Raw genomic sequence first — 24,230 nt, 5'->3', positions numbered from 1 at the left:
TCAAGACGACTAAAAGAAAGGGGCGCGACAATGTGGGAAAGGGAAGTAATTTGTGATTGTAGACGGTATTGTTTTGATTCGCAGTATGTTGAGTCAACTGCTGTGGATGTACCTGAAACATCGCACAACGGGGTTTCTCTTCTCTTCATTCTCAGCTACCACCTATCTCCTTTTTTTTTATTTTGCTCTACTGATTCTCACTTCTTCACTGATTCTTCTATTTAATATCCATCATTTGATTTTTATTTTACTAACTTTTGATTCTCTTATCTCTCAAAACTTTTCCACTCTTTTTTACCAATTGATACTGCTGTAACAAACTTTGTTTTGTTTTTTTTCCTTAAAAATATGCTTTTCCTTAATGTACTAGTAATATCATGTCTATTTATCATTTGCCTAATCTTTTTTTGATTTTATTGCGAATTTATTTATTTGAATAATTCTTTATCTGTCCTATAAATTATCATTACTATAATCTAAGCTTGTTTTGTATCTCTATTTATTAACTATTGTCTAATTTTACATCTAATACATCTAGCTTCTCATTTTTATTCTTTTAAATACACTCACCATTCTCTTACTATTGATTCTTGATTTTTATGAAAACAATTCTCTTTTACTGTCTGTTGTTTTGAAACTTCACCTTTTTCTTAAGCAAGTGAGGTTCGAGCCCTTGCTCAATTTATGGAATGATTAAAGGATTAACACAAATATTACTATTGTACTTTTGAAAAACTTTTCTAAAATGCTTAGGACCAAAAATTGTAACAAAACACCGCGACAAAAGAAATAGCAACATATAAACACGACTCAACAATAGGGAAGATTTCAGGAGAAAACAATACACAGTAAAATAACAACTAGTTTTTGAATTCAAACTAAAAATAAAACAGTTTTTGCTTTAAAGAAAGTTGATAGGCACACTAAAATGGTTAGGCGCTTATACTTACATCAAACCCTACGTAATGTACCACCCCCGGCCGAGTTAAAATGCGTAACCGGAAAAGAAGGTGTGCATGCCTGGCACGAACACTCAAAGCGTGTTCTAGCGTGCTGCTTGTACTGACTCAGAGCAAGGGTGAGATGTAGGTGTAAGGGCAGTGCGTGTTCGTCGGGAACCTGGTGCATAAGATTGGTCAAGGCCCGTTCTTACACTGGAAATTGCGAAATTGCGAATTGCGATTCTAATTAGATTCCGTTTCAGAATTCTGATTGATTTGACTTGGAGAGATAGCTTCACCAGGTTAGCGAACGACTGGACATGGCGTACCATAGGTACTTCGAGTACCGCAGGAATAAAATAGACCCACCAAGCGGTCCTTTAGCCTCTTGTCCAGTAACTCCGATACCCTGGCCTCCCCGCGGCGCTAGCCGGGATACTAGTAACCATTGGAGAGATCGGGTAACCAACCCCGGTGGGAACTCTGGTAGTATGCTGACAGGGAAGGGGGCTCCATCCTCTTCGGAGGGTGTAGCTATGCCGTTAGGCCTCGTGAGAAAGGCCCCCGTTACGGTGTCGAGAGAAAACCGGAGCTGGGTCTCGGTAGCTTCAAGGTGGCAGCCCCACCCCGAGACTAGGTATCGCAGCCCCAATCTGGCTGCATACCGAAAATTCAAGTATTACGAACAATCAAGAAGGAATAAGGATCCGGAACAAACGGCATAGACCTAGGCACGAAAAGGACACCGATTGGAAACTCGGAACATGGAACTGCAGATCGCTACGTTTCGATGGGTATGAGTACGCTCTGTTGAACGAGCTCAAACCCCGCAACTTCGATGTTGTAGCACTGCAGGAGATGTGCTGGAAGGAGCGAAGATGTGGGAGGATGATGCTTTGGAGCTCACCATGTACCAGAGCGGCGGAGCCGAAAACAAGCTAGGAACCGGCTTCATAGTGTTGGGCAAGATGCGGAGTCGTGTGATAGATTGGGAGCCGATCGACGACCGGATGTGTAGGTTGAGGATTAAAGGCCGTTTCTTCAACTATCACATCTTCAACGTACATTGCCCACACGAGGAATCATCCGATGCCGAGAAGGAAGCGTTCTACGCGAAGCTGGAGCAGAAGTTCGACAGCTGCCCGCAGAGGGACGTCAAGATCGTCATCGGAGATATGAACGCCCGCATAGGAAGGGAGGAGATGTACAAGCCGGTGATCGGGCCGAACAGCCTGCACACCGTCACCAACGACAACGGCCAGCGGTGCATCAACTTCGCAGCCTCCCGCGGTATGGTGGTACGGAGCACATTCTTCCCCCGGAAAGACATCCACAAAGTCACCTGGACATCGCCTAACCAACGAACAAAAACACAAATCGACCACGTCCTCATCGACGGCCGATTCTTCTCGGACATACGGAACATCCGCACGTACCGCGGTGCGGACATCCACTCGGACCACTACCTGGTGGGTGCAAGCATGCACTCAAAACTGTCGACGACGTACCACCGACGACGGAGCCGGCTCCCACCGCCGTTCAACACCGAGCGGCTGCAGGACACGGCTGCGGCTCAGCACTACGTGCAGCAGCTGGAAGCGAGCCTGCCAACGGAGGAGGAACTCGGCGCTGCCTCGCTCAACGATGGATGGAGCAGAATATGCTCGGCCATCGGCAGTGCCGCTGAAGCCGCGCTAGGTAGTACGGTCCGAGTTGGAAAGCAGCGCTGGTTCGACGAGGAGTGCCAGCGGCTACTTGACGAGAAGAAAGCAGCTTATGCGGTGAAGCTGAGAGCCGCAACTGATGAGAACGTGGCCAGATACAAACAAGCGCTGAAACAGCAGAGAACGGTCTTCAAGCTCAAGAAGCGCCAGCTGGAAGATCGCGATCGCGCCGAAATGGAGCAGCTGTTCCGGCAGAACGAGACGCGAAAGTTCTACGAGAAGGTTAACCGGTCCCGCAAAGGCTATGCGCCGCAAGCCAACACTTGTCGGGACGCCGAGGGAAACCTTCTTATGGACAAAGGCGAGGTGTTGAACAGGTGGCAGCAGTTCTTCAACGAGCACCTCAACGACGATGTAGCGCATGGAGACGGCTTTGAAGCCCAACTTGGACCGCCCGCTGCTGACCAACAGTTCCCGGCACCTGATCTGGAGACGGTGAAGAAGGAGATTAGGCAGCTGAAGAACAACAGGGCCGCCGGTAAAGATCGGTTACCCGGTGAGCTCTTCAAATATGGAGGAGCGCAGTTGGCGAGGGCGATCCACTTGGTGATTTCTAAGATCTGGAGGGAGGAGAAACTACCAGAAGAATGGATGGATGGTCGTGTGTCCCATCTACAAAAAGGGCGATAAGCTGGACTGCGGCAACTACCGCGGCATCACGCTTATCAACGCGGCCTATAAAATCCTCTCCCAGATCCTCTGCCGTCTGCTGATACCGTACGCACGGAGGTTCGTGGGCCCCTATCAAGCGGGGTTTACCGGCGCTCGGGCCACCACGGACCAAATTTTCTCGCTCCGGCAGAGCCTCGAGAAATGCCGTGAGTACAACGTGCCCACACATCACATCTTCATCGATTTCAAGGCAGCGTACGATACAGTCGACCGCGAACAGCTATGGCAGATCATGCACGAGAACGGATTTCCGGACAAACTGACTCGGCTGATCAAGGCTACCTTGGATCGTGTGATGTGTCACGTGCGAGTGGCAGGGAGCTAGCGGACCCCTTCCAATCGCACCAAGGGTTACGACAAGGTGACGGCTTATCCAATGCGCTGTTTAACATCGGACTTGAGGGAGTTGTGCGAAGAGCGGGTATAGACACGAGAGGCACGATTTGCAACAGGACAGTCCAACTTCTTGCTTATGCGGACGACATTGACATTATAGCAAGAGACCTAGAGACGGTGAAAAGGGTTTACACCGCCTTAAAGACGCAAGCAAGACGAATTGGATTGGCCATGAATACGACGAAAACAAAGTACATGAAAGGGAGGGGCTCAAAGGACGTTGACCCCCCAAGACTCACCCTTTAGCTGTGGATGGCGATGTGCTGGAGGAGGTGAGCGAATTCGTGTACTTGGGATCGCTGGTAACGGCCGACAACGACACCAGCTTAGAGATCCGGACTCGTATCCACTCCGCGAATCGCGCCTACTTTGGATTACGGAAAACCTTGACATCTGATCGAGTGCAACGCGCCACGAAGCTGACCCTGTACAAGACACTGATTAGACCGGTTGCCCTCTATGGCCATGAGACCTGGACGCTGCGGCAAGAGGACGAACGAGCCCTGGAGTTTTCGAACGGAAGGTGCTGCGAACGATCTACGGTGGAGTACGTACAGCTCAGAACGAGTGGCGAAGGCGCATGAACCACGAACTGCACGCGCTGCTGGGAGAACCGACCATCGTCACACTGGCGAGAATCGGGAGGCTCAGGTGGGCCGGCCATGTCGCGAGGATGGACGAAGACCATCCTGTCAGGATGCTCTTTGACCGCGCGCGACCGGATGGCGGCACAGGCCGACGAGCAGGAGCACAGCGTGCACGATGGGGAAATCAGATCGAGGCGGACCTAAGAAAGATCTGCAACCTAGGAGACTGGCGAGCTGCAGCCCAGAACCGAGCAACATGGAACAACCTTCTTGATACAGCACGGGCACCGCGTATGGTGTTCTAAGCTGATTGGTATGTATGGTATGTATGATAGCTTCACCAAGGAGTGCCAGCGGTTAACATATCGAAGAGAAGAAAAAGTATGCCGGAACTAGAACGAATGTAAAACAGTGCATTTATTTATGGAATCGACAGGACGATACGAAAAGTTGAACTGTCAATTCCCTCCAGTTTTGTGTCACATAACATCCCAGTCAAATCAATCCGAATTCTGAAACGGAATTTGTATACGATTCTAATTAGATTCCGTTTCAGAATTCGGATTGATTTGTCTGGGACAAAGCGCACAATCAATGGGCGATCGGACAAGAAGACAACGTTGGTTTCGACAGTCGGCGGCCCAGTCACGAGCTGGTTCTGCCAGAATCCTGCTAGAACGGTGTAGAGCATGGCGGCTGCAGTAGCTGGGGGACTAAAGACCAGCGGACCCACGGCCAAGTCAGTAATGCCAGGTGGTGTCGTGCATCGTAACACAGCTATACAGGATTGCGATTGAGAACATCCCGGGGGAGGCGATGAGCAAGATCTACCTGCTTCAGCAGTGGACACCGATTCGACGGAACTCGACCAGCACCATGTCGGCGATCCAGCTGCCGACGATCGTTGAGAAGCTTCTCCGATCGAGTCATAACATCTTCCAGCAAGAATCGCAGCCATTCGAATGCCTGCCAAGCTCCTAACCTCGGTGCGACAACGACCTCGGTAGCAGTTGACGAGCTAGACACCGAGTCTGTCCTGGACCAAGCGGCCATGTTCCAGTCGACGAAATCATACGATACGATCGACGGCGGCTAAGACGAAGACAATAGAATCCCGCAAGTATCATCCCGGCGTCGAGTACAGTGGCGATGAGTCACGGTGGTGTCGCTGGATCTTGTGTGGACTCAGCAACGCGTCGATCAACTAGTCCGGCATTGACTGACAAAGCGACGGCCCAGAACCGAGTATTGCCTGTCATGGTGCCAACATCGATGTCCGGCGAGGCTCAGATTCATCCCAAGCGAAACTAAAAGTTTGGCTGTCCGTCACCGGCCTATTCAGCGCGACATGTGTTTACGACGAGCGCGGCTCCGAAAACCGGCCAATCGTACGTATTCCGTTTCAAACGCAACAACCGATTCCGTGTACGTACCGGTTGTTGCGTTTGAAACGGAATACGTAAACGATTCGAATTGGATTCCGTTTCAGAATTCCGATTGAGTTGACTGGGATCTGGAATCGGCTACCCACTCTAACTTTAGGGGGGCTGCGGGCGAAAATCGGGCATCCCCAGTGCCAGTTCAGACCCTCTATCCAAGACTCAATCCGCGAAAATGTTGATTTTATATTTGCACACGCACACCAATAAACTTCGTGCATGCCAAAACGCACACTCTCTCTTTTTTCGTAACGCGCGAACTGTCATTTTTTTTTCGTTTGAACTTTTCAGTTGGCTAGAAAAAAAAAGTTGTTCCGGTGTGTTTTGGTCGGCAGATTAAAGGTAAGTTTTTATCTTTCATTTTCATTCCACCATCACTACTACCGCCTCCAGGACACGGTCATCGAGGAGGAACCGGAGGGCCCGCACGGAAAGGGGATCCATCGCCAAATCGCGATAAAGTTCGCTAAAACTAGCGAAAAATGTCGCTAATTTCTCAGCCTGCACAAAAATTACCTAGAATCGCCAATTTTTTTCGCTGGTTTGGAAACCGATGAAATTCTACCAAACCAGTGAAAAAAACACTGGTTTGGTGAAAAATGTCGCTGTTTGGGGTATCAGTTTTGCTAGAATCAGAAAATTTTCTCGCTGGTTTGGAAAAAGCGGCAGGGCACCAAAATCAACCAGGAGATTATTGTACTGGTTTTGGGAAACAATTTGCTTATCCAGCGGATTTCTTCACTGGACCAGTGTTCTTTTACGCTGGATCAGCGTTTTCTATCGCTGACGTCCGGGTTTTTTTCCGGCGGCAGCAGCTCGTACCAAAATCAACCAGTAGATTATTGTGCTGGTTTTGGGAAACAATTCGCTGGTCCAGCGGATTTTTTCACTGAACTGGTGTTCCTTCACGCTGGATCAGCGTTTTCTATCGCTGACGTCCGGGTTTTTTTTTCCACGGCAGCAGCTCGTACCAAAATCAACCAGGAGATTATTCTACTGGTTCCGGCAAAAAATCCGCTGGTTCAGTGAATGTTTCCACTGGACCAGTGTTTTTTTGCACTGGATCAGCGTTTTTATCACCGACGTTTGTTTTTGTTTTGGCGGCAGAAGCCTATGCCAAAATAAACCAGGTTGTACTTACTTGCCACAGCACAAACTGTTCCGCGGCCATGGTCAAGTACCTCGCCTACGATTCTTGCTGCCACCACGGCTCTGTCATCCACATATAAAGCGAGTGAAGTCAAAATCGAACCAAGATCGAACCAAATTTTTGGCGCGTTGCTTTTGAAAATGTCGTATGCGCATCGAACATAAATAACAAAAATAAAAAAAATCTTTTTTGCCTTCCTCACCTTACTGAGGAAAGGCTATAAAATCACTCAGAAAATGAACTTCTTAATTCGACCTTGTAGACCAACCTTCACGTATACCTATCGACTCAGAATCATGTTCTGAGCAAATGTCTGTGTGTGTGTGTGTGTGTGTGTGTGTGTGTGTAGGGATGTGGGTCTGTGCACCAAAAAATATGCACTCGATTATCTCAGCACTGGCTTAACCGATTTGGACCGTTTTGGTCTCATTCGATTTGTCTTGGGGTCCCATAAGTCCCTATTGAAAATTATGAAGTTTAGTAAAGTACTTCAAAAGTTATGCTAAAAAACGATTTTGGCGTATGTCCGGAAGATTGTAAAAGGGTGGTTTTTGCAAGAAACCCTATCATGTTATACATTTTCAGAAATGTATTAAAAGACCTTTCCAATGTGCCCAAAACATTGAAGATCTGACAACCCTATCAAAAGTTATTAGCACTTAAGTGTTATTTATACACTTTTTGGAGGCCAGATCTCAGATATTTCAATGATAATGATGTCCGGGCCCATCATGCAACCCATCGTTAGTTAGATAATCGAAAAACCTTTCAAATGAGCCTAAAACATCAAGGATCTGACAACCCTATCAAAAGTTATTGGCACTTAACTGTTATTTATACACTTTTCGGAGGCCGGATCTCAGATATTTCAGTAAAAATGATGCCCGGGTCCATCATGCGACCTGTCGTTAGTTAGATAATCAAAAGACCTTTCAAATGAGCCTAAAACATCAAGGATCTGACAACCCTATCAAAAGTTATTAGCACTTAACTGTTATTCATACACTTTTTGGAGGCCGGATCTCAGATATTTCAGTAAAAATGATGTCCGGGCCCATCATGCAACCCATCGTTAGTTAGATAATCGAAAAACCTTTCAAATGAGCCTAAAACATCAAGGATCTGACAACCCTATCAAAAGTTATTGGCACTTAAGTGTTATTTATACACTTTTCGGAGGCCGGATCTCAGATATTTTAGTAAAAATGATGTCCGGGTCCATCATGCGACCTGTCGTTAGTTAGATAATCAAAAGACCTTTCAAATGAGCCTAAAATATCAAGGATCTGACAACCCTATCAAAAGTTATTAGCACTTAACTGTTATTCATACACTTTTGGAGGCCGGATCTCAAATATTTCAGTAAAAATGATGTCCGGGTCCATCATGTGACCTGTCGTTAGTTAAATAATCGAAAGACCTTTCAAATGAGTCTAAAACATCAAGGATCTGACAACCCTATCAAAAGTTATTGGCACTTAAGTGTTATTTATACACTTTTTGGAGGCCGGATCTCAGATATTTCAGTAAAAATGATGTCCGGGTCCATCATGCGACCCATCGTTAGTTAGATAATCGAAAAACCTTTCAAATGAGCCTAAAACATCAAGGATCTGACAACCCTATCAAAAGTTATTGGCACTTAACTGTTATTTATACACTTTTCGGAGGCCGGATCTCAGATATTTCAGTAAAAATGATGCCCGGGTCCATCATGCGACCTGTCGTTAGTTAGATAATCAAAAGACCTTTCAAATGAGCCTAAAACATCAAGGATCTGACAACCCTATCAAAAGTTATTGGCACTTAAGTGTTATTTATACACTTTTTGGAGGCCGGATCTCAGATGAAAAAAAAAACGAAACTATTGGCACTACGCCCCCCGGGGCATGGCCTTCCTCTAACGTGGGATTTCTGCTCCAGCGCCTCTGACGAGACAGGAGAAACCGGGACCGACGTTTTACTTCACCATCCGATAGAAGCTCAGTGGATAAGGCGGGAATCGAACCCGCGTCTCATAGCATCATCGGGATCGGCAGCCGAAGCCGCTACCCCTGCGCCACGAGACCCACGGATCTCAGATATTTTAGTAAAAATGATGTCCGGGTCCATTATGCGACCTGTCGTTAGTTAGACAATCGAACGACCTTTCAAATGAGCCTAATACATCGAGGATCTGACAACCCTTTCAAAAGTTATTAGCACTTAAGTGTTATTTATACACATTTTAGAGGTCGGATTTCAGATATTGTGATAAAAATATTGTCTGAATCTTCCATGCGAACTATCGTTGGATAGGTTTTTTTTGCCGATGAGCCAGAAAAATTAATGGTCTGCGAACCCTATCAAAAGAAATTAGTAATAAAGTTGATTTGTTAAACATGTTAAGGGAATGTTGCTATTTTTACTGAATGTATTGACTTCATGAATGTGAGGAAGGCACCAACCACCTAAAGGTGGATTAAGTAACGTTTTTATATTTAATCTCAAGGGACAAGTAGGGGTACAGCATTTAATTCCGTCAAGCAACTAATGTTGGCATATCAGCACTGTGGTGTTCAGTGACCGCTAGTTTAAAGTTTTTTTGACTGACATTTAAGTATTCAATTCGTTTTAAAACAACGGTGAAGAAGAATCAAACTTATTTAATTTTATTTCAAGGTAACTGAAGATTTTAAGTTTAGTTTAGTGAGTTTGGTTGTATATAGTATCGTCAAGTAGAACTTTGTTTTATTGATCTAATAAATGTAAAATGTGGAAAAATTTACGTTAGAATTGAAATTATCTCGCAAAAAAAACTGGCAAAAATAGTTTGGGAACAAAATTTATGTATTTATTTCATACGACCTTTTCAAAACCACGCGTAAACAATATTGACAGCACCTCTGGCGGGGACTTCAGGAAACTGCATGCGTGTCAGATCCTTGGCTGCCACCTGCGACAATTTGTGCACTCATCTATGCAGCAGTACAAATACATCTCCAGCTTCACTGCACCGTATTTTTCTGCTGCGAGAACTTTATGGAAACGTGCTTCTTTTCATTGAAAAGAACCCTCACCTGTTGAGTATGTATTTTAATGCTGAACACTTGATGCAGAACTTTTTCATGCTTTTTGTTTTGAAAAACCCCTAAAGCAATTCGATTGCCACAAATCGCTTCCGAACGTGCACAATAACAAACATTTATGACGGCTGTCGGAAGGATGTGTATCAAACCAGCGAAAACTTTCGCTGGAAAAACCGTTTCGGAAATAACAAACCAGCGAAACCAAGTTGCTGGATTTGATTTCGCGCAGCCACCTTTTTCAGCGAAAAATTTCGCTGGTTTAGAGAAAAATTTCGCTGGTTTAGAGAAAAATTTCGCTGATATCAGCAAAACCAACCCAGCAAAATTCGGTCGCTGGTTTGGCGATCGATCCCCTTTCCGTGCGAAATCGAGCAGGCAACTAACTCCTGGCCCAGAACCAGCAGCACAAAGCAACACCAGTCGCACATTCCGACCCCGCAAGAGCTGTAGATTCACACCCAGAGCATCATGCAGAACGAGCTGCTCCGCAAGATGTTGTACGAGTAGGCCGTTGAACCGGTCGCCGCCAACCCGGCCGTGCAGCAGTTTATCCCGTCCGCCTGCCCCAACATCCAGCGCAGTTTGTCGGCGCTGAGCCAAACGGCCGCCGGAGGGAAACAGTTCTCTGCGCCGCCACCGCAGCCGTCGATGGCCAACTAATTGTTCCCCGTCGTATCAACCGCGACTGAGCTGACCAACTCGAGGCAACAGATGCAACCACTCACAACTTCAGGGACGTCACGCCGCCGGGTCCGGCCGAGGTCGCTTCGGCAAGAGTACCGTCAGCGGGAACCTCAACTGACCAGCGTTGATTTGCTAGAGTGTTCCGCATTTTGTCCCATTTCTTCTTCCGAGAGAGACTTCTTGCACCCTTTTGTTCTGCTTCATCTGCAGGAAAGTAGCTTTTATTTTACTACTCAAAGTTCAATGTAAATTTTTTTAAATTTTATTTGAATGTCCCCCAAAACATTTTTTACCGATTCTATACTGTGTTTCGTTCCTTCAGTATTTCTTTTACGACATAAAGTTTCCATCAATACTAAATATTGTTTTAATGATGTAGAAATTCCCAATTATATAAATACATTGAAAGATACAAAATACAAAAAATCACAGCTACGAATATACAATTTAACAAAAACACTAAACAACTATAATATTAATATTCTCGACTGCAATGAAAAATATAAAAATACATAGATTAAAAAATCAACAAAAATAAAAAAAATACAAAAATATCAGAAGTTCAAAAATATAAATAAGCAACATCATGTTTTTTACAACATCAAAACAGGACACCATTTGTTAAGAAATTTTAACTAAACTTAACTAAATTTTAATTGAACATAAAAAATACCAAAATTTTGATAATTTAACTGAATAATTTTACTAAAAGAATTAAGAATTAAGTAAATTAGTAATAAAGTTGATTTGTTAAACATGTTAAGGGAATGTTGCTATTTTTACTGAATGTATTGACTTCATGAATGTGAGGAAGGCACCAACCACCTAAAGGTGGATTAAGTAACGTTTTTATATTTAATCTAGAGGGACAAGTAGGGGTACAGCATTTAATTCCGTCAAGCAACTAATGTTGGCATATCAGCACTGTGGTGTTCAGTGACCGCTAGTTTAAAGTTTTTTTTTTTTTTTTGACTGACATTTAAGTATTCAATTCGTTTTAAAACAACGGTGAAGAAGAATCAAACTTATTTAATTTTATTTCAAGGTAACTGAAGATTTTAAGTTTAGTTTAGTGAGTTTGGTTGTATATAGTATCGTCAAGTAGAACTTTGTTTTATTGATCTAATAAATGTAAAATGTGGAAAAATTTACGTTAGAATTGAAATTATCTCGCAAAAAAAAAACTGGCAAAAAATAGTTTGGGAACAAAATTTATGTATTTATTTCATACGACCTTTTCAAAAACCACGCGTAAACAATATTGACAGCACCTCTGGCGGGGACTTCAGGAAACTGCATGCGTGTCAGATCCTTGGCTGCCACCTGCGACAATTTGTGCACTCATCTATGCAGCAGTACAAATACATCTCCAGCTTCACTGCACCGTATTTTTCTGCTGCGAGAACTTTATGGAAACGTGCTTCTTTTCATTGAAAAGAACCCTCACCTGTTGAGTATGTATTTTAATGCTGAACACTTGATGCAGAACTTTTTCATGCTTTTTGTTTTGAAAAAACCCTAAAGCAATTCGATTGCCACAAATCGCTTCCGAACGTGCACAATAACAAACATTTATGACGGCTGTCGGAAGGATGTGTATCAAACCAGCGAAAACTTTCGCTGGAAAAAACCGTTTCGGAAATAACAAACCAGCGAAACCAAGTTGCTGGATTTGATTTCGCGCAGCCACCTTTTTCAGCGAAAAATTTCGCTGGTTTAGAGAAAAATTTCGCTGATATCAGCAAAACCAACCCAGCAAAATTCGGTCGCTGGTTTGGCGATCGATCCCCTTTCCGTGCGAAATCGAGCAGGCAACTAACTACTGGCCCAGAACCAGCAGCACAAAGCAACACCAGTCGCACATTCCGACCCCGCAAGAGCTGTAGATTCACACCCAGAGCATCATGCAGAACGAGCTGCTCCGCAAGATGTTGTACGAGTAGGCCGTTGAACCGGTCGCCGCCAACCCGGCCGTGCAGCAGTTTATCCCGTCCGCCTGCCCCAACATCCAGCGCAGTTTGTCGGCGCTGAGCCAAACGGCCGCCGGAGGGAAACAGTTCTCTGCGCCGCCACCGCAGCCGTCGATGGCCAACTAATTGTTCCCCGTCGTATCAACCGCGACTGAGCTGACCAACTCGAGGCAACAGATGCAACCACTCACAACTTCAGGGACGTCACGCCGCCGGGTCCGGCCGAGGTCGCTTCGGCAAGAGTACCGTCAGCGGGAACCTCAACTGACCAGCGTTGATTTGCTAGAGTGTTCCGCATTTTGTCCCATTTCTTCTTCCGAGAGAGACTTCTTGCACCCTTTTTGTTCTGCTTCATCTGCAGGAAAGTAGCTTTTATTTTACTACTCAAAGTTCAATGTAAATTTTTTTTAAATTTTATTTGAATGTCCCCCCAAAACATTTTTTTACCGATTCTATACTGTGTTTCGTTCCTTCAGTATTTCTTTTACGACATAAAGTTTCCATCAATACTAAATATTGTTTTAATGATGTAGAAATTCCCAATTATATAAATACATTAAAAGATACAAAATACAAAAAATCACAGCTACGAATATACAATTTAACAAAAACACTAAACAACTATAATATTAATATTCTCGACTGCAATGAAAAATATAAAAATACATAGATTAAAAAATCAACAAAAATAAAAAAAACCCAAAAATATCAGAAGTTCAAAAATATAAATAAGCAACATCATGTTTTTTACAACATCAAAACAGGACACCATTTGTTAAGAAATTTTAACTAAACTTAACTAAATTTTAATTGAACATAAAAAATACCAAAATTTTGATAATTTAACTGAATAATTTTACTAAAAGAATTAAGTTAATTTCTTTAACTTTTGCGATTTTGAGTGATACAATTTACGAAAATTAAAAAACTGAAACTGATTCAGGTAATCATTTTAAATTATTTTACTTAATTTAAACTAAATTTAACATAATTCAATTAAATTAAATTTATGCAAATTTAACTAGAAATAACTAAATTCAACAAATTAAAAATATTTTAATCAATTTAACTAAATCTGAATAAATTTAAGCATGAGCATGAGAGATTACCCATGGTTGTCCTTCTCCGTTGCTGAACAGGACCGTAATATCCTATCAATTCAACGATCATACGCTTTAACGATCTAATGGTGTTTCCCTATCAACAGCATGTATGAATGCGCAGAAAAGATAAAACATCAAGATCATCAAAACTAGATCTGGAACAAATAGGTAACAGTCATTGGCCACCAACGGCGCCCGCCATGTCAGTTTGTAGATCTCGGAGGGATTGGGACGGGAATGTTAGTTTGCACAGGTTGCTACCAAGGGTGGGTTCTATACGATATCCACACCCCCGCGTGTGCCGGAAAACTACTTCTACTTGGGATTTTGTTAGTGGGAAAGGGTAATGGCCAGGATTCATCATAGAAGATGATGATGTGACCCAATAATCAATAAATTTCGTTTAATATGGTGGTGTATTATTATCAAGGTTATCAAGGCAAACAATCGGATGATGCGGATGAGACTATTCCCGTTTATTTGCTGTTGAGTTTAGCATAAATAATTCAATCTTAGACAGCCGGCTGTGAAAAGATAGAATCAAAATTATGTGTAATTAAAAGGTGAAATATTATACTCAGCGTAACATATTTACGTAGAGTTGACCTGAGACTATTTATACTTTTAAATTATTATAAGATGAGCGACCAATTAATTACTGATGAGTTATGAGTTATCTGAAGGACTTGAACAATCGCGTTGAAACAATAATTGTCACCGTGCTTTACGAGCTAAAAGGTTTTTCGCGGGAAACGAATGGTCGAATATAATTTATATTTTGCAAACGCAATTATGAACGAATCTTCCCATGAAACAATCGCGAATCATAACACAAAGAAACCCGGCTGTGATGTGTATCAAATACATGACTAACAAGAAAGACGATCGCGATATTTGATTTTTTCAATCTAACTAAGTAGAAAAAAACCACATCAAACATAAACATACAGGTCACCACAAATCGGACTGCCTCAACTGTTATCGTGACAACCAGAGCCAGTCGCACCTTCGCACACACACGTACGCAAGCCCCCGAAAAACTAACCGACGACGAACGACGCGAAAAAAACATGCGACCCGACGGACAAGCATCGCAAAACGGACTCGATTGTTTTTTTATGAGATATGATTTAGATTTATTGACCGAATTCTGTAGATTTTACGCGGATTTAAATATTTATTGAGCTAAATATGGAAAAAAAGAACAAATTAAACTCATTCACACTCTCATACACACACAAACCAATATGAGCAATTCTCGACCAAAACCGGAAATGGATTTTATTTGTATTTTTTGATTTGGCTCTAACTTTGTGGGGGCCTTCTCTATGACCAAATAAGCTATTTTGTGTGATTGGTTCATCCATACAAGTCTCCATACAATTTTGGCTGCTGTCCATACAAAAATGGTATGTAAATATTCAAACAGCTGTAACTTTTGAGTGAATTTTCTGATCAATTTGGTGTCTTCGGCAAAGTTGTAGGTATTGTTGAGGACTTTTGAGAAAAAAATAGGTACACGGAAAAAAATTGCAGTTTTTTTTATCTTCTTTTTTTGACTAAAACTCAATTTCCCAAAATACGTATTTTTTTATTTTCGAGATTCTTTGATATGTTTTAGGGGACAAAAATCCGCAACTTTTGAGCCATAGAGAAACATGGTCAAAAAATCTGCCGCCGAGTTATGATTTTTTGAACAAATAGTGATTTTTGGAAAAAATCGAAGTTTCATGCAAAAACAAGATTTACATTATTTTTTAATGCAAAATTGAATTTGCAATCGAAAAGTACTTTACAGATTTTTTGATAAAGTGCTTTGTTTTCAAGATATAGCCACCGAAAGTTTGATTTTAGCGAAATATTTGCAGTTTTTGAATTTTTAAAAATAGTGACCATGAGTGACCATTTCTAAAAAAAATGTTTTGAAGAGTTCAGAAAATTTGCTATAAAAATTGTCTAAGAGACATTAAAGACAATTAACAGCTTAAACAGCCACATTGAGCCGTTACCTGAATCCTTGTTGAGTAAACGTTTGTTGCCTGCCTACTCAACGCGAAAACATGCGACTTCCCGAAGGTTAAGCTGTTACCTATACAGGCACCAAAGAAGAACAAGGAGGTAGTACCTACAGTAACTACAAATACGGATACACCAGCGATGAACCTTCAGTCGAGAACAGAACACTGATGAAGTCTGCAAGTAGTAGACGAAACACGTATCAGTCAAGATATTAAAAATATATAGCGGAATTAAAAGGAACAACTCGTCTCTTTGTATTCACACATTTAACTAAATTTAACTACATTTAACAAATTTAACTACATTTAACAAAATTGAAATCAAATTAACTAAATGTAAACAAAATTAACTAAGTTTAAATCAATTTTACAAATTAAATAATATTTTACCAAATTAAACAAAATTTTCAAAATTCAATTCTGCAAAATTAAGTAAAAATCAGTTAGATTATGTTATATTAAGTTAAATTTAGCATAAGCATAAGCATAGGTGCCCACCCGCAGTTGCTACTCCGTTATTGACCAGGACCTCCAGAAGTTACATCCACGAGCCGTGGAAGATGAGTGGGTGCTATCTTTCCTCGCTTCGCAACTTCTCAAAGGCCCCCATCATGCTGATCAATACCGGCGCCGGCCACGACCAGTGGTAGGGTCACGGGGAAGTGGATGGGATTGTTAGTCCGATACTTGAGTGATAGAGACCGCCCAATCGACTGCTTCTCCGACAAAGTATCACATGAGTTTTGAGGGGGTTAGTAGATGGGTATGAGGTCAGGATTCACGAGTGGCAGTGATGTGACCATGAGCATTTTGTTTATCGGTTGAATTTTTTTAAATCTTAGGCAGCCGACTGCGGAAAGATAGATAATTGATTATTTAAAATGGTTTATTTTTATCGAACGCGTGCCAGCCGAGCAGTAGTGCTATGGGCTGGACTTATCAGTATAATTTTACTGTTTTTACAATTTAGATAACGCGAGCAAATTTCAAAAATAGTAAATAAATGACGCTTTACTCTTCATAAAATCGATAGTTTGATGAGTTAATACTAAAACTGAAAGTTGGAATAAATTTTACGATCATTTACGACGAAAATTATCGCGAAAAAACCGGACTGCGCGTCCCCAGAAGCACTGCACTTATGAAGGCATTATTCAATTATTATGACCAATCACCCCATGCACACAAATAACGACACAAAAGAGACAAAAATTATCGCGAAAAAACAGGACTGCGCGTCCCCAGAAGCACTGCACTTATGAATGCATTATTCAATTATTATGACCAATCACCCCATGCACACAAATAACGACACAAAAGAGACGAAAATTATCGCGAAAAAACAGGACTGCGCGTCCCCAGAAGCACTGCACTTATGAAGGCATTGTTCAATTATTATGACCAATCACCCCATGCACACAAATAACGACACAAAAGAGACGAAAATTATCGCGAAAAAACAGGACTGCGCGTCCCCAGAAGCACTGCACTTATGAAGGCATTATTCAATTATTATGACCAATCACCCCATGCACACAAATAACGACACAAAAGAAACGAAATTATCGCGAAAAAACAGGACTGCGCGTCCCCAGAAGCACTGCACTTATGAAGGCATTATTGAATTATTATGACCAATCACCCCATGCACACAAATAACGACACAAAAGAGACGAAAATTATCGCGAAAAAACAGGACTGCGCGTCCCCAGAAGCACTGCACTTATGAAGGCATTATTCAATTATTATGACCAATCACCCCATGCACACAAATAACGACACAAAAGAGACGAAATTATCGCGAAAAAACAGGACTGCGCGTCCCCAGAAGCACTGCACTTATGAAGGCATTATTGAATTATTATGACCAATCACCCCATGCACACAAATAACGACACAAAAGAGACGAAAATTATCGCGAAAAAACAGGACTGCGCGTCCCCAGAAGCACTGCACTTATGAAGGCATTATTCAATTATTATGACCAATCATCCCATGCACACAAATAACGACACAAAAGAGACGAAATTATCGCGAAAAAACAGGACTGCGCGTCCCCAGAAGCACTGCACTTATGAAGGCATTATTCAATTATTATGACCAATCACCCCATGCACACAAATAACGACACAAAAGAGACAAAAATTATCGCGAAAAAACAGGACTGCGCGTCCCCAGAAGCACTGCACTTATGAAGGCATTATTGAATTATTATGACCAATCACCCCATGCACACAAATAACGACACAAAAGAGACAAAAATTATCGCGAAAAAACAGGACTGCGCGTCCCCAGAAGCACTGCACTTATGAAGGCATTATTCAATTATTATGACCAATCACCCCATGCACACAAATAACGACACAAAAGAGACGAAAATTATCGCGAAAAAACAGGACTGCGCGTCCCCAGAAGCACTGCACTTATGAAGGCATTGTTCAATTATTATGATTTATTATCATCAAAAGAGACAAAAATTATCGCGAAAAAACAGGACTGCGCGTCCCCAGAAGCACTGCACTTATGAAGGCATTATTCAATTATTATGACCAATCACCCCATGCACACAAATAACGACACAAAAGAGACGAAAATTATCGCGAAAAAACAGGACTGCGCGTCCCCAGAAGCACTGCACTTATCTATGTTATATTAAGTTAAATTTAGGTAAATTAAGTGAAATTTAGTTGAAGTTAAAAAAAAGTTAAACTAGGTTAAACGAAGTTAAGTTAATTTAAATTTATAAAAAATAGTAAAATTAAGGTAAATTTAGTTTATTTAAGTTAAATTTAGTTTAATTCAGGTTAATTTAGTAAAATTTAGGTAAATAAAGTTAAATAAACTTATATTAAGTTTAATTAACTTAAATTTAGTTGAAATAAGTTTAATTAAGTAAAGTTTGGTTAAATTTAGGTAAATTATGTTAAATTTAGTTTAATTTAAATAAACAAAGAAAAAAATTGTAGAAACAAGTATATTAAGTTAAATAAAGTAAAATTTGGTAGAAATTAAAAAAAAAAAACTAGGTTCAATTTAGTTCACGTAAGTTTAACTAGGTAAAAAGTAGTTAAATTTAGTAAACTAAAGCTAAATTCAGCTAAGTATGTAAAATTTAGTTAAATTTAGAAAAAAAAACAAATAGCTGAAATGTACTAAATTTTGTTCAATTTAATTAAACAGGGTTAAATTTAGTTTAATAAAGTTAACATTAGTAATTTGATTTTAGTTAATTTTAGTAGTAAGATTTAGTTAACAATAAGTGAAATTTATTTAAATTAAGTTAACTTCAGTTAGAGTTAGTTAAATTTAGAAATTAATGATTAAAATGTTTTACAATTGATTTTATTTCAGTTGAATGTAGTTAATTTTAGTAAAATATATGTGAAATTTTGTATAAGTAAATTGATTTATGCTTAATAAGAATCAGTTTAATTGATCTAAAATTTGTTTAATTTATCTTAAATTAGTTTATTTGATTAAAAATTAGTTAAATTGATTTATATTTAGTCAAATTGATTTTAATTTATTTTGAATTCAATTTATAGTGAAATGTAATTAAATTTTGCAAAACGTGTTTTTTTTTAAATTTCGTTACAGTTATTTACACTATGTTAAATTTAGTTACAATGAGTAAAATTTAGTTGCAATGAGTTAAATGTAGTTAGTTTCAGTTATATTTTTTTAAAATTTAGTAAAATTTTACTAATATTTACTAAATATTTCTATATTTTACAAATTTAGCAAAATATAGCTAAATTTTACATACATAAAATCAAATTGACAAAACTTAACATAATTTTACTTCATTTTACTGAATTTTACTCAAATAAAGATAAATTTAGCATAATTTAACTTTATTCAACTTAATTATACTTAATTTAACTAAATTTAGTTCAATTCAACTAAAATTTACTCAATTTAGCTTAATTTCTCTAAATTTAACTTAATTTTACTTAATTCAACTTAATTTCACTACATTTAACTCAATTTAACGAAAATTTACTTAAAATAACTAAATGTAACTTTATTTTACAGATTTAACTAATTCATCTACATTTCGCTAAATTCAACCATTTTCAATTAAATTTAATTAAATTTAGTGAAATTCAGCTTTTTAATTTTTCTTAATTTAAATAAATTTAACTAAATTTAACTTTATTTAGCTAAATTCAAGTAAATGTTTCTGAAATAATTTATTTCAACTTTATATAAACTAATTCAACTTAATTTAACGTAATTTTACTTAGTTTACCTAAATTTTACTAAATTTAGCAATATTTAACATAATTTTAATTTATTTATTTTTATTTAACTGTATATAACTTTATTTAACTATAATTAACTTTATTTAAGTTTATATAACTTTATTTAACACAATGTTACTTTAATTCAACATAATTTATTTAAATATGTTTTGATATAACTAAATTCACTATATTGAACTCATATCTTATTTTAACTTAATTTAACTAAATTCATTATATTCAACTTTACTTAGGAAACCCAATTTAACTTTGTTGAGTTTAATTTAGTGAAATTTAATTTAATTTATCTAAATTTAACTTAGTTTAACTGAATTTAACTAAATTTAAAGTCAACTGATTCTTACTAAATTTAAAGTCAACTGATTCTTACTAAAAATTTTACTAAATTTAACAAAATTTATCTTAGTTTAACTGAATTTAACTTATTTTAACTGATATTTACTGAAATCAATTTAATTTAATTTACCGAAATTTAACTAAACTGAACTATTGAACAAAATTTAGCTAAATTTAACTAAACAAATTTACAAATTTACAAATTTCAACTAAATTTAATTAAATTTTACTATTACTAAATTTAGCTAAATTTAACTAAATTTAACTAAATTTAACTAAATTTAACTAAATTTAACTAAATTTTACTACATTTTACTACATTTTATTAAATTTTACTAGATTTTACTTAAATTTACTAAATTTTACTAAATATTACTAAATTTTACTAAATTTTACTAAACTTTACTAAATTTTACTAAATTTTACTAAATTTTACTAAATTTTACTAAATTTTACTAAATTTTACTAAATTTTACTAAATTTAACTAAATTTTACTAAATTTAACTAAATTTTACGAAATCTACTAAATTTTACTAAATTTTACTAAGTTTTGCTAAATTTAACTAAATTTTACTAAATTTTACTAAATTTTACTAAATTTTACTAAATTTTACTGAATTTTACTAAATTTTACTAAATTTTACTAAATTTTACTAAATTTTACTAAATTTTACTAAATTTTACTAAATTTTACTAAATTTTACTAAATTTTACTAAATCTACTAAATTTTACTAAATTTTACTACATTTTGCTAAATTTTACTAAATTGTACTAAATTTAACTAAATTAACTTAATTCAACAAAATTTAACTAAATTTCACTATATTTAAACAAATTTTGCTAAATTTTACTAAATGTTACTAAATTTTACTAAACTTAACTAAATTTTACTAAATTCAACTTAATTGAACTTAATTTAACTTAACAACAAAAACAAAAATTATGATTTTCAAATCAACAAAACGTTTTGTTGATTCAAATATGCCTTATTTTTCTGCGTGTTTGCTAAGTTGCCTTTTTCATTGAAAATTCTGAGATCCGGGTTGAAAATGCGAGAATGAGGTTAGATTGCTAATTTTGAAAATCAATCCAATTATCATTTTTCAAGCAGATCTTTGTTTTTATGGTAGAAGTGACTTTTAAAAATATTTGTCCACTTGAATAATCTACATTCTCAATTGATTAGTTAGGTTTTGGTTGATTAAAACATTCCCTTATTTTGAATCAGATAATGAACAGGTTAAATCGGCAATCACAAAAATATTTTCGTTTATATCAATTAAGCTATTCATTTCTTACCTGAAAATGGTATAATTTGCTATTAATGTCGATTTTATGATGAAATAAAACAATTCCGTAGTAACATTTCAATAGGGCGAATCTGCGTTTGTAAACAAGCAGTCTATCCCTTTTGCTTAAGTGACAGTTCACGTCAAGTAAGACAGGGATAGACTGCTTGTTTACAAACGCAGATACGCCCTATTGAACTGTTACTGCGGAATTTCAAATTTCAAACCAATTTACTCGCTGTAGGTTATAATGAAAACATCACCCCAAGTTTGAGCGACCTCTAGTGGGGGGTAATTTTGACGTTTGATTGCCTAGTCCGACGACGATCAGCTGGTTGAGTCCAGCAGCAGAATTCAAGAAACTGCACTATGGGTGCAGATCATGAATTTGGTGGTCAAAATTATGGAAAGAAGTTCAATGTGTTTTGAACAGTAACCGAACAGCGAAAATTTGAATCGTCATTCTTCGATGCTTTGCGCCATCTGCCGGAATTATGGAGCTTTTGATCGCAAATTGGCTCCTGAAATTAAGCCTAAATTTGAGATATTATTGTTCACAACGATAAAGCTAATTTTTCTGAGTATAATGGCCCTTTGTACGACCGCAAATGATTTAAAATGGATTTTCAAATCAATTAATCGGGGAGACGTTGACAATTTTTTAAATTTAAGGCCACAAGGTTTGCTCTAATTTAAAAATCTAGTAATCAAACTATTTTTGCTGTATTCTTTTTTTTAGAAATGTGATCCAGAAACCGTGAATAAATGTTAATTTAATGATGGAATTACGTGATGTACCAGATAGCAGCATATTATCTTCATCTTCCTTTGCTACGCAGAATCGCATACAGAATGGGATACCACTTTTACTGATTTCTTTTCGTAGTCAAAGCAATAGTTTCAGAAAACATTCAAGTAATGTGAATAGTCATCCAGAATCATTGCTACAATCAGTTCAATATTCGGAATATCCAGAACATCATTCTTATCAATCAAATATATATCATCACATTAGAAATCCTGCATCTGAGAACGTTCATGAACATAATAGTGTAAAAATCATTAAGTCGTGGCCGGAAGATACATTTTACACATTATTTGCAGCAACTTTCACATTTGTTGGTGTTCTCATAGCAGTAGTGTGGATAATTATTTGGCTTAGAAATAACATTTGGCGTAGAAGAGAAATATCGACGAAGACAAGTAACATTAAAGAACATTTTACAAAGATGGATGAAAATAAAGACAAGCTTCGGGAAGCATCTAAAGTGAATACATGTTTACAAATAACCATTACAGATACAGAATCACATGATTTACTAGTCGAGGATACATTGACTGCAGAAAATGATATAGCTCGAGACAAAATAACAAGTCGTCATATGAATATGCGTCAATTAGAGACTTCACAACAGACGATCAAACAGAATTGCCAAGAGAAAAAAATAAATAAAAAAACTCGAAAACAAATAATAAAAACGGAAAATGTGATCATAGTAAATGTTGGTGAAAAAGATGGGGAATGTTCATTTTCTCGTTTAAAACTCCGTAAAAACAAACATGTAGATGCTGAGGTCGAGGAAATAAGAGCAAAAGATTCCGATCAAACCTTAGCCTCAATAAAAAATGAAATGCATTCAAGAGAACAAATGTTAGATCAAAAGTTAGAAGATAATTTTGAAAAGCACTCAGAGATTAGCTATGAATGTGATAAAGATTCTTCAAATAATTCAGATACGTCGTCTTCCTTTACCTTTATACCACCTCCAACACCGTCATCCATTTCGTCATCTGTAATTTCGTCAGCTGTTAACATTACACCGAACACTATCATGGGAAGTTTTAACAGTGCTTGTGAAGTCAGTCAACAGTTCACGTTTTCACCTAAACTGGTGAATGAATATAAATCTGAAAAATCATCTGATAACCAGAAAATTGTTGGAATCGGTTCAAAGACCGCAAATTCATATTACCGTTTTCCTGATGTGGACACCTTCACTCCTCCTTCTATTCAATATGATGAAAAACCCTCGAAAAGAATATCTCTTATTTATCCTTGCATTTCGCCAAAACATCTTAAGCAAAATGATGCGTCAAATTATCTGGTACAACAGGTAGATCAGACGACGTTCAACAATATTCATGAGATAACTGAACAATCGAATCATCTTGCTCAAAATAGTGCCTGTCTAAGTGATCGAGCATCAAGGCGAGCCCGGCTGAAGTCTATTTCTCTAGACTCGGAAGGAGCCCGATTAGTAGAAGAAAACCTGTCTTCTGGTATTCCCGTGGAGGAGTTGGTAGAAAGAGCAGCAAACCAGGCGCATTATTCATCTGCAGAAAACCAGTCGCAGCCAACTGAAATGGCTGCTAGTAGCAGTTCTGCATCCTGCAGAAAGCAACGAAATATCTTGAATCTAAAATTGAATTTAAATGATAAAGATAAGACATTACCGGTTGATGAAGAGTACAGACTAAATGATTTCTTTTCGAATACTATGATTACGATGACGAAGAAGACACCGAGGGTAGAGTTAAATTGAACCGTGGTGCAGCTTACACTGAAAAACATCCAAATCAGTTCTC

General features: G+C 38.3%; 1 protein-coding gene and 1 pseudogene across 1 annotated transcript in view; one reads left to right on the top strand and one right to left on the bottom strand.

Moving 5' to 3' along the window:
- The window catches only part of LOC119769155, an 11,137-nt pseudogene extending 5,764 nt beyond the window's left edge, over positions 1–5,373 (bottom strand).
- LOC119769154 overlaps positions 1–24,187 on the top strand; it is a 26,170-nt gene extending 1,983 nt beyond the window's left edge. The window contains exons 3-4 of the mRNA XM_038261058.1: positions 22,384–22,559; positions 22,749–24,187. Coding sequence (XP_038116986.1) covers positions 22,421–22,559; positions 22,749–24,187 — 1,578 coding nt within the window. The 5' untranslated portion in view covers positions 22,384–22,420. The remainder of the gene's footprint in view (positions 1–22,383; positions 22,560–22,748) is intronic.
- The last annotated feature ends 43 nt before the right edge of the window (positions 24,188–24,230 follow it).

Source organism: Culex quinquefasciatus, chromosome 3 (assembly GCF_015732765.1).
Source record: "Culex quinquefasciatus strain JHB chromosome 3, VPISU_Cqui_1.0_pri_paternal, whole genome shotgun sequence".
NCBI classification, from domain to species: domain Eukaryota; kingdom Metazoa; phylum Arthropoda; class Insecta; order Diptera; family Culicidae; genus Culex; species Culex quinquefasciatus.
The sequence above is the reverse complement of the archived record's forward strand: the minus strand, read 5'-3'. Positions and strand labels throughout refer to the sequence as shown.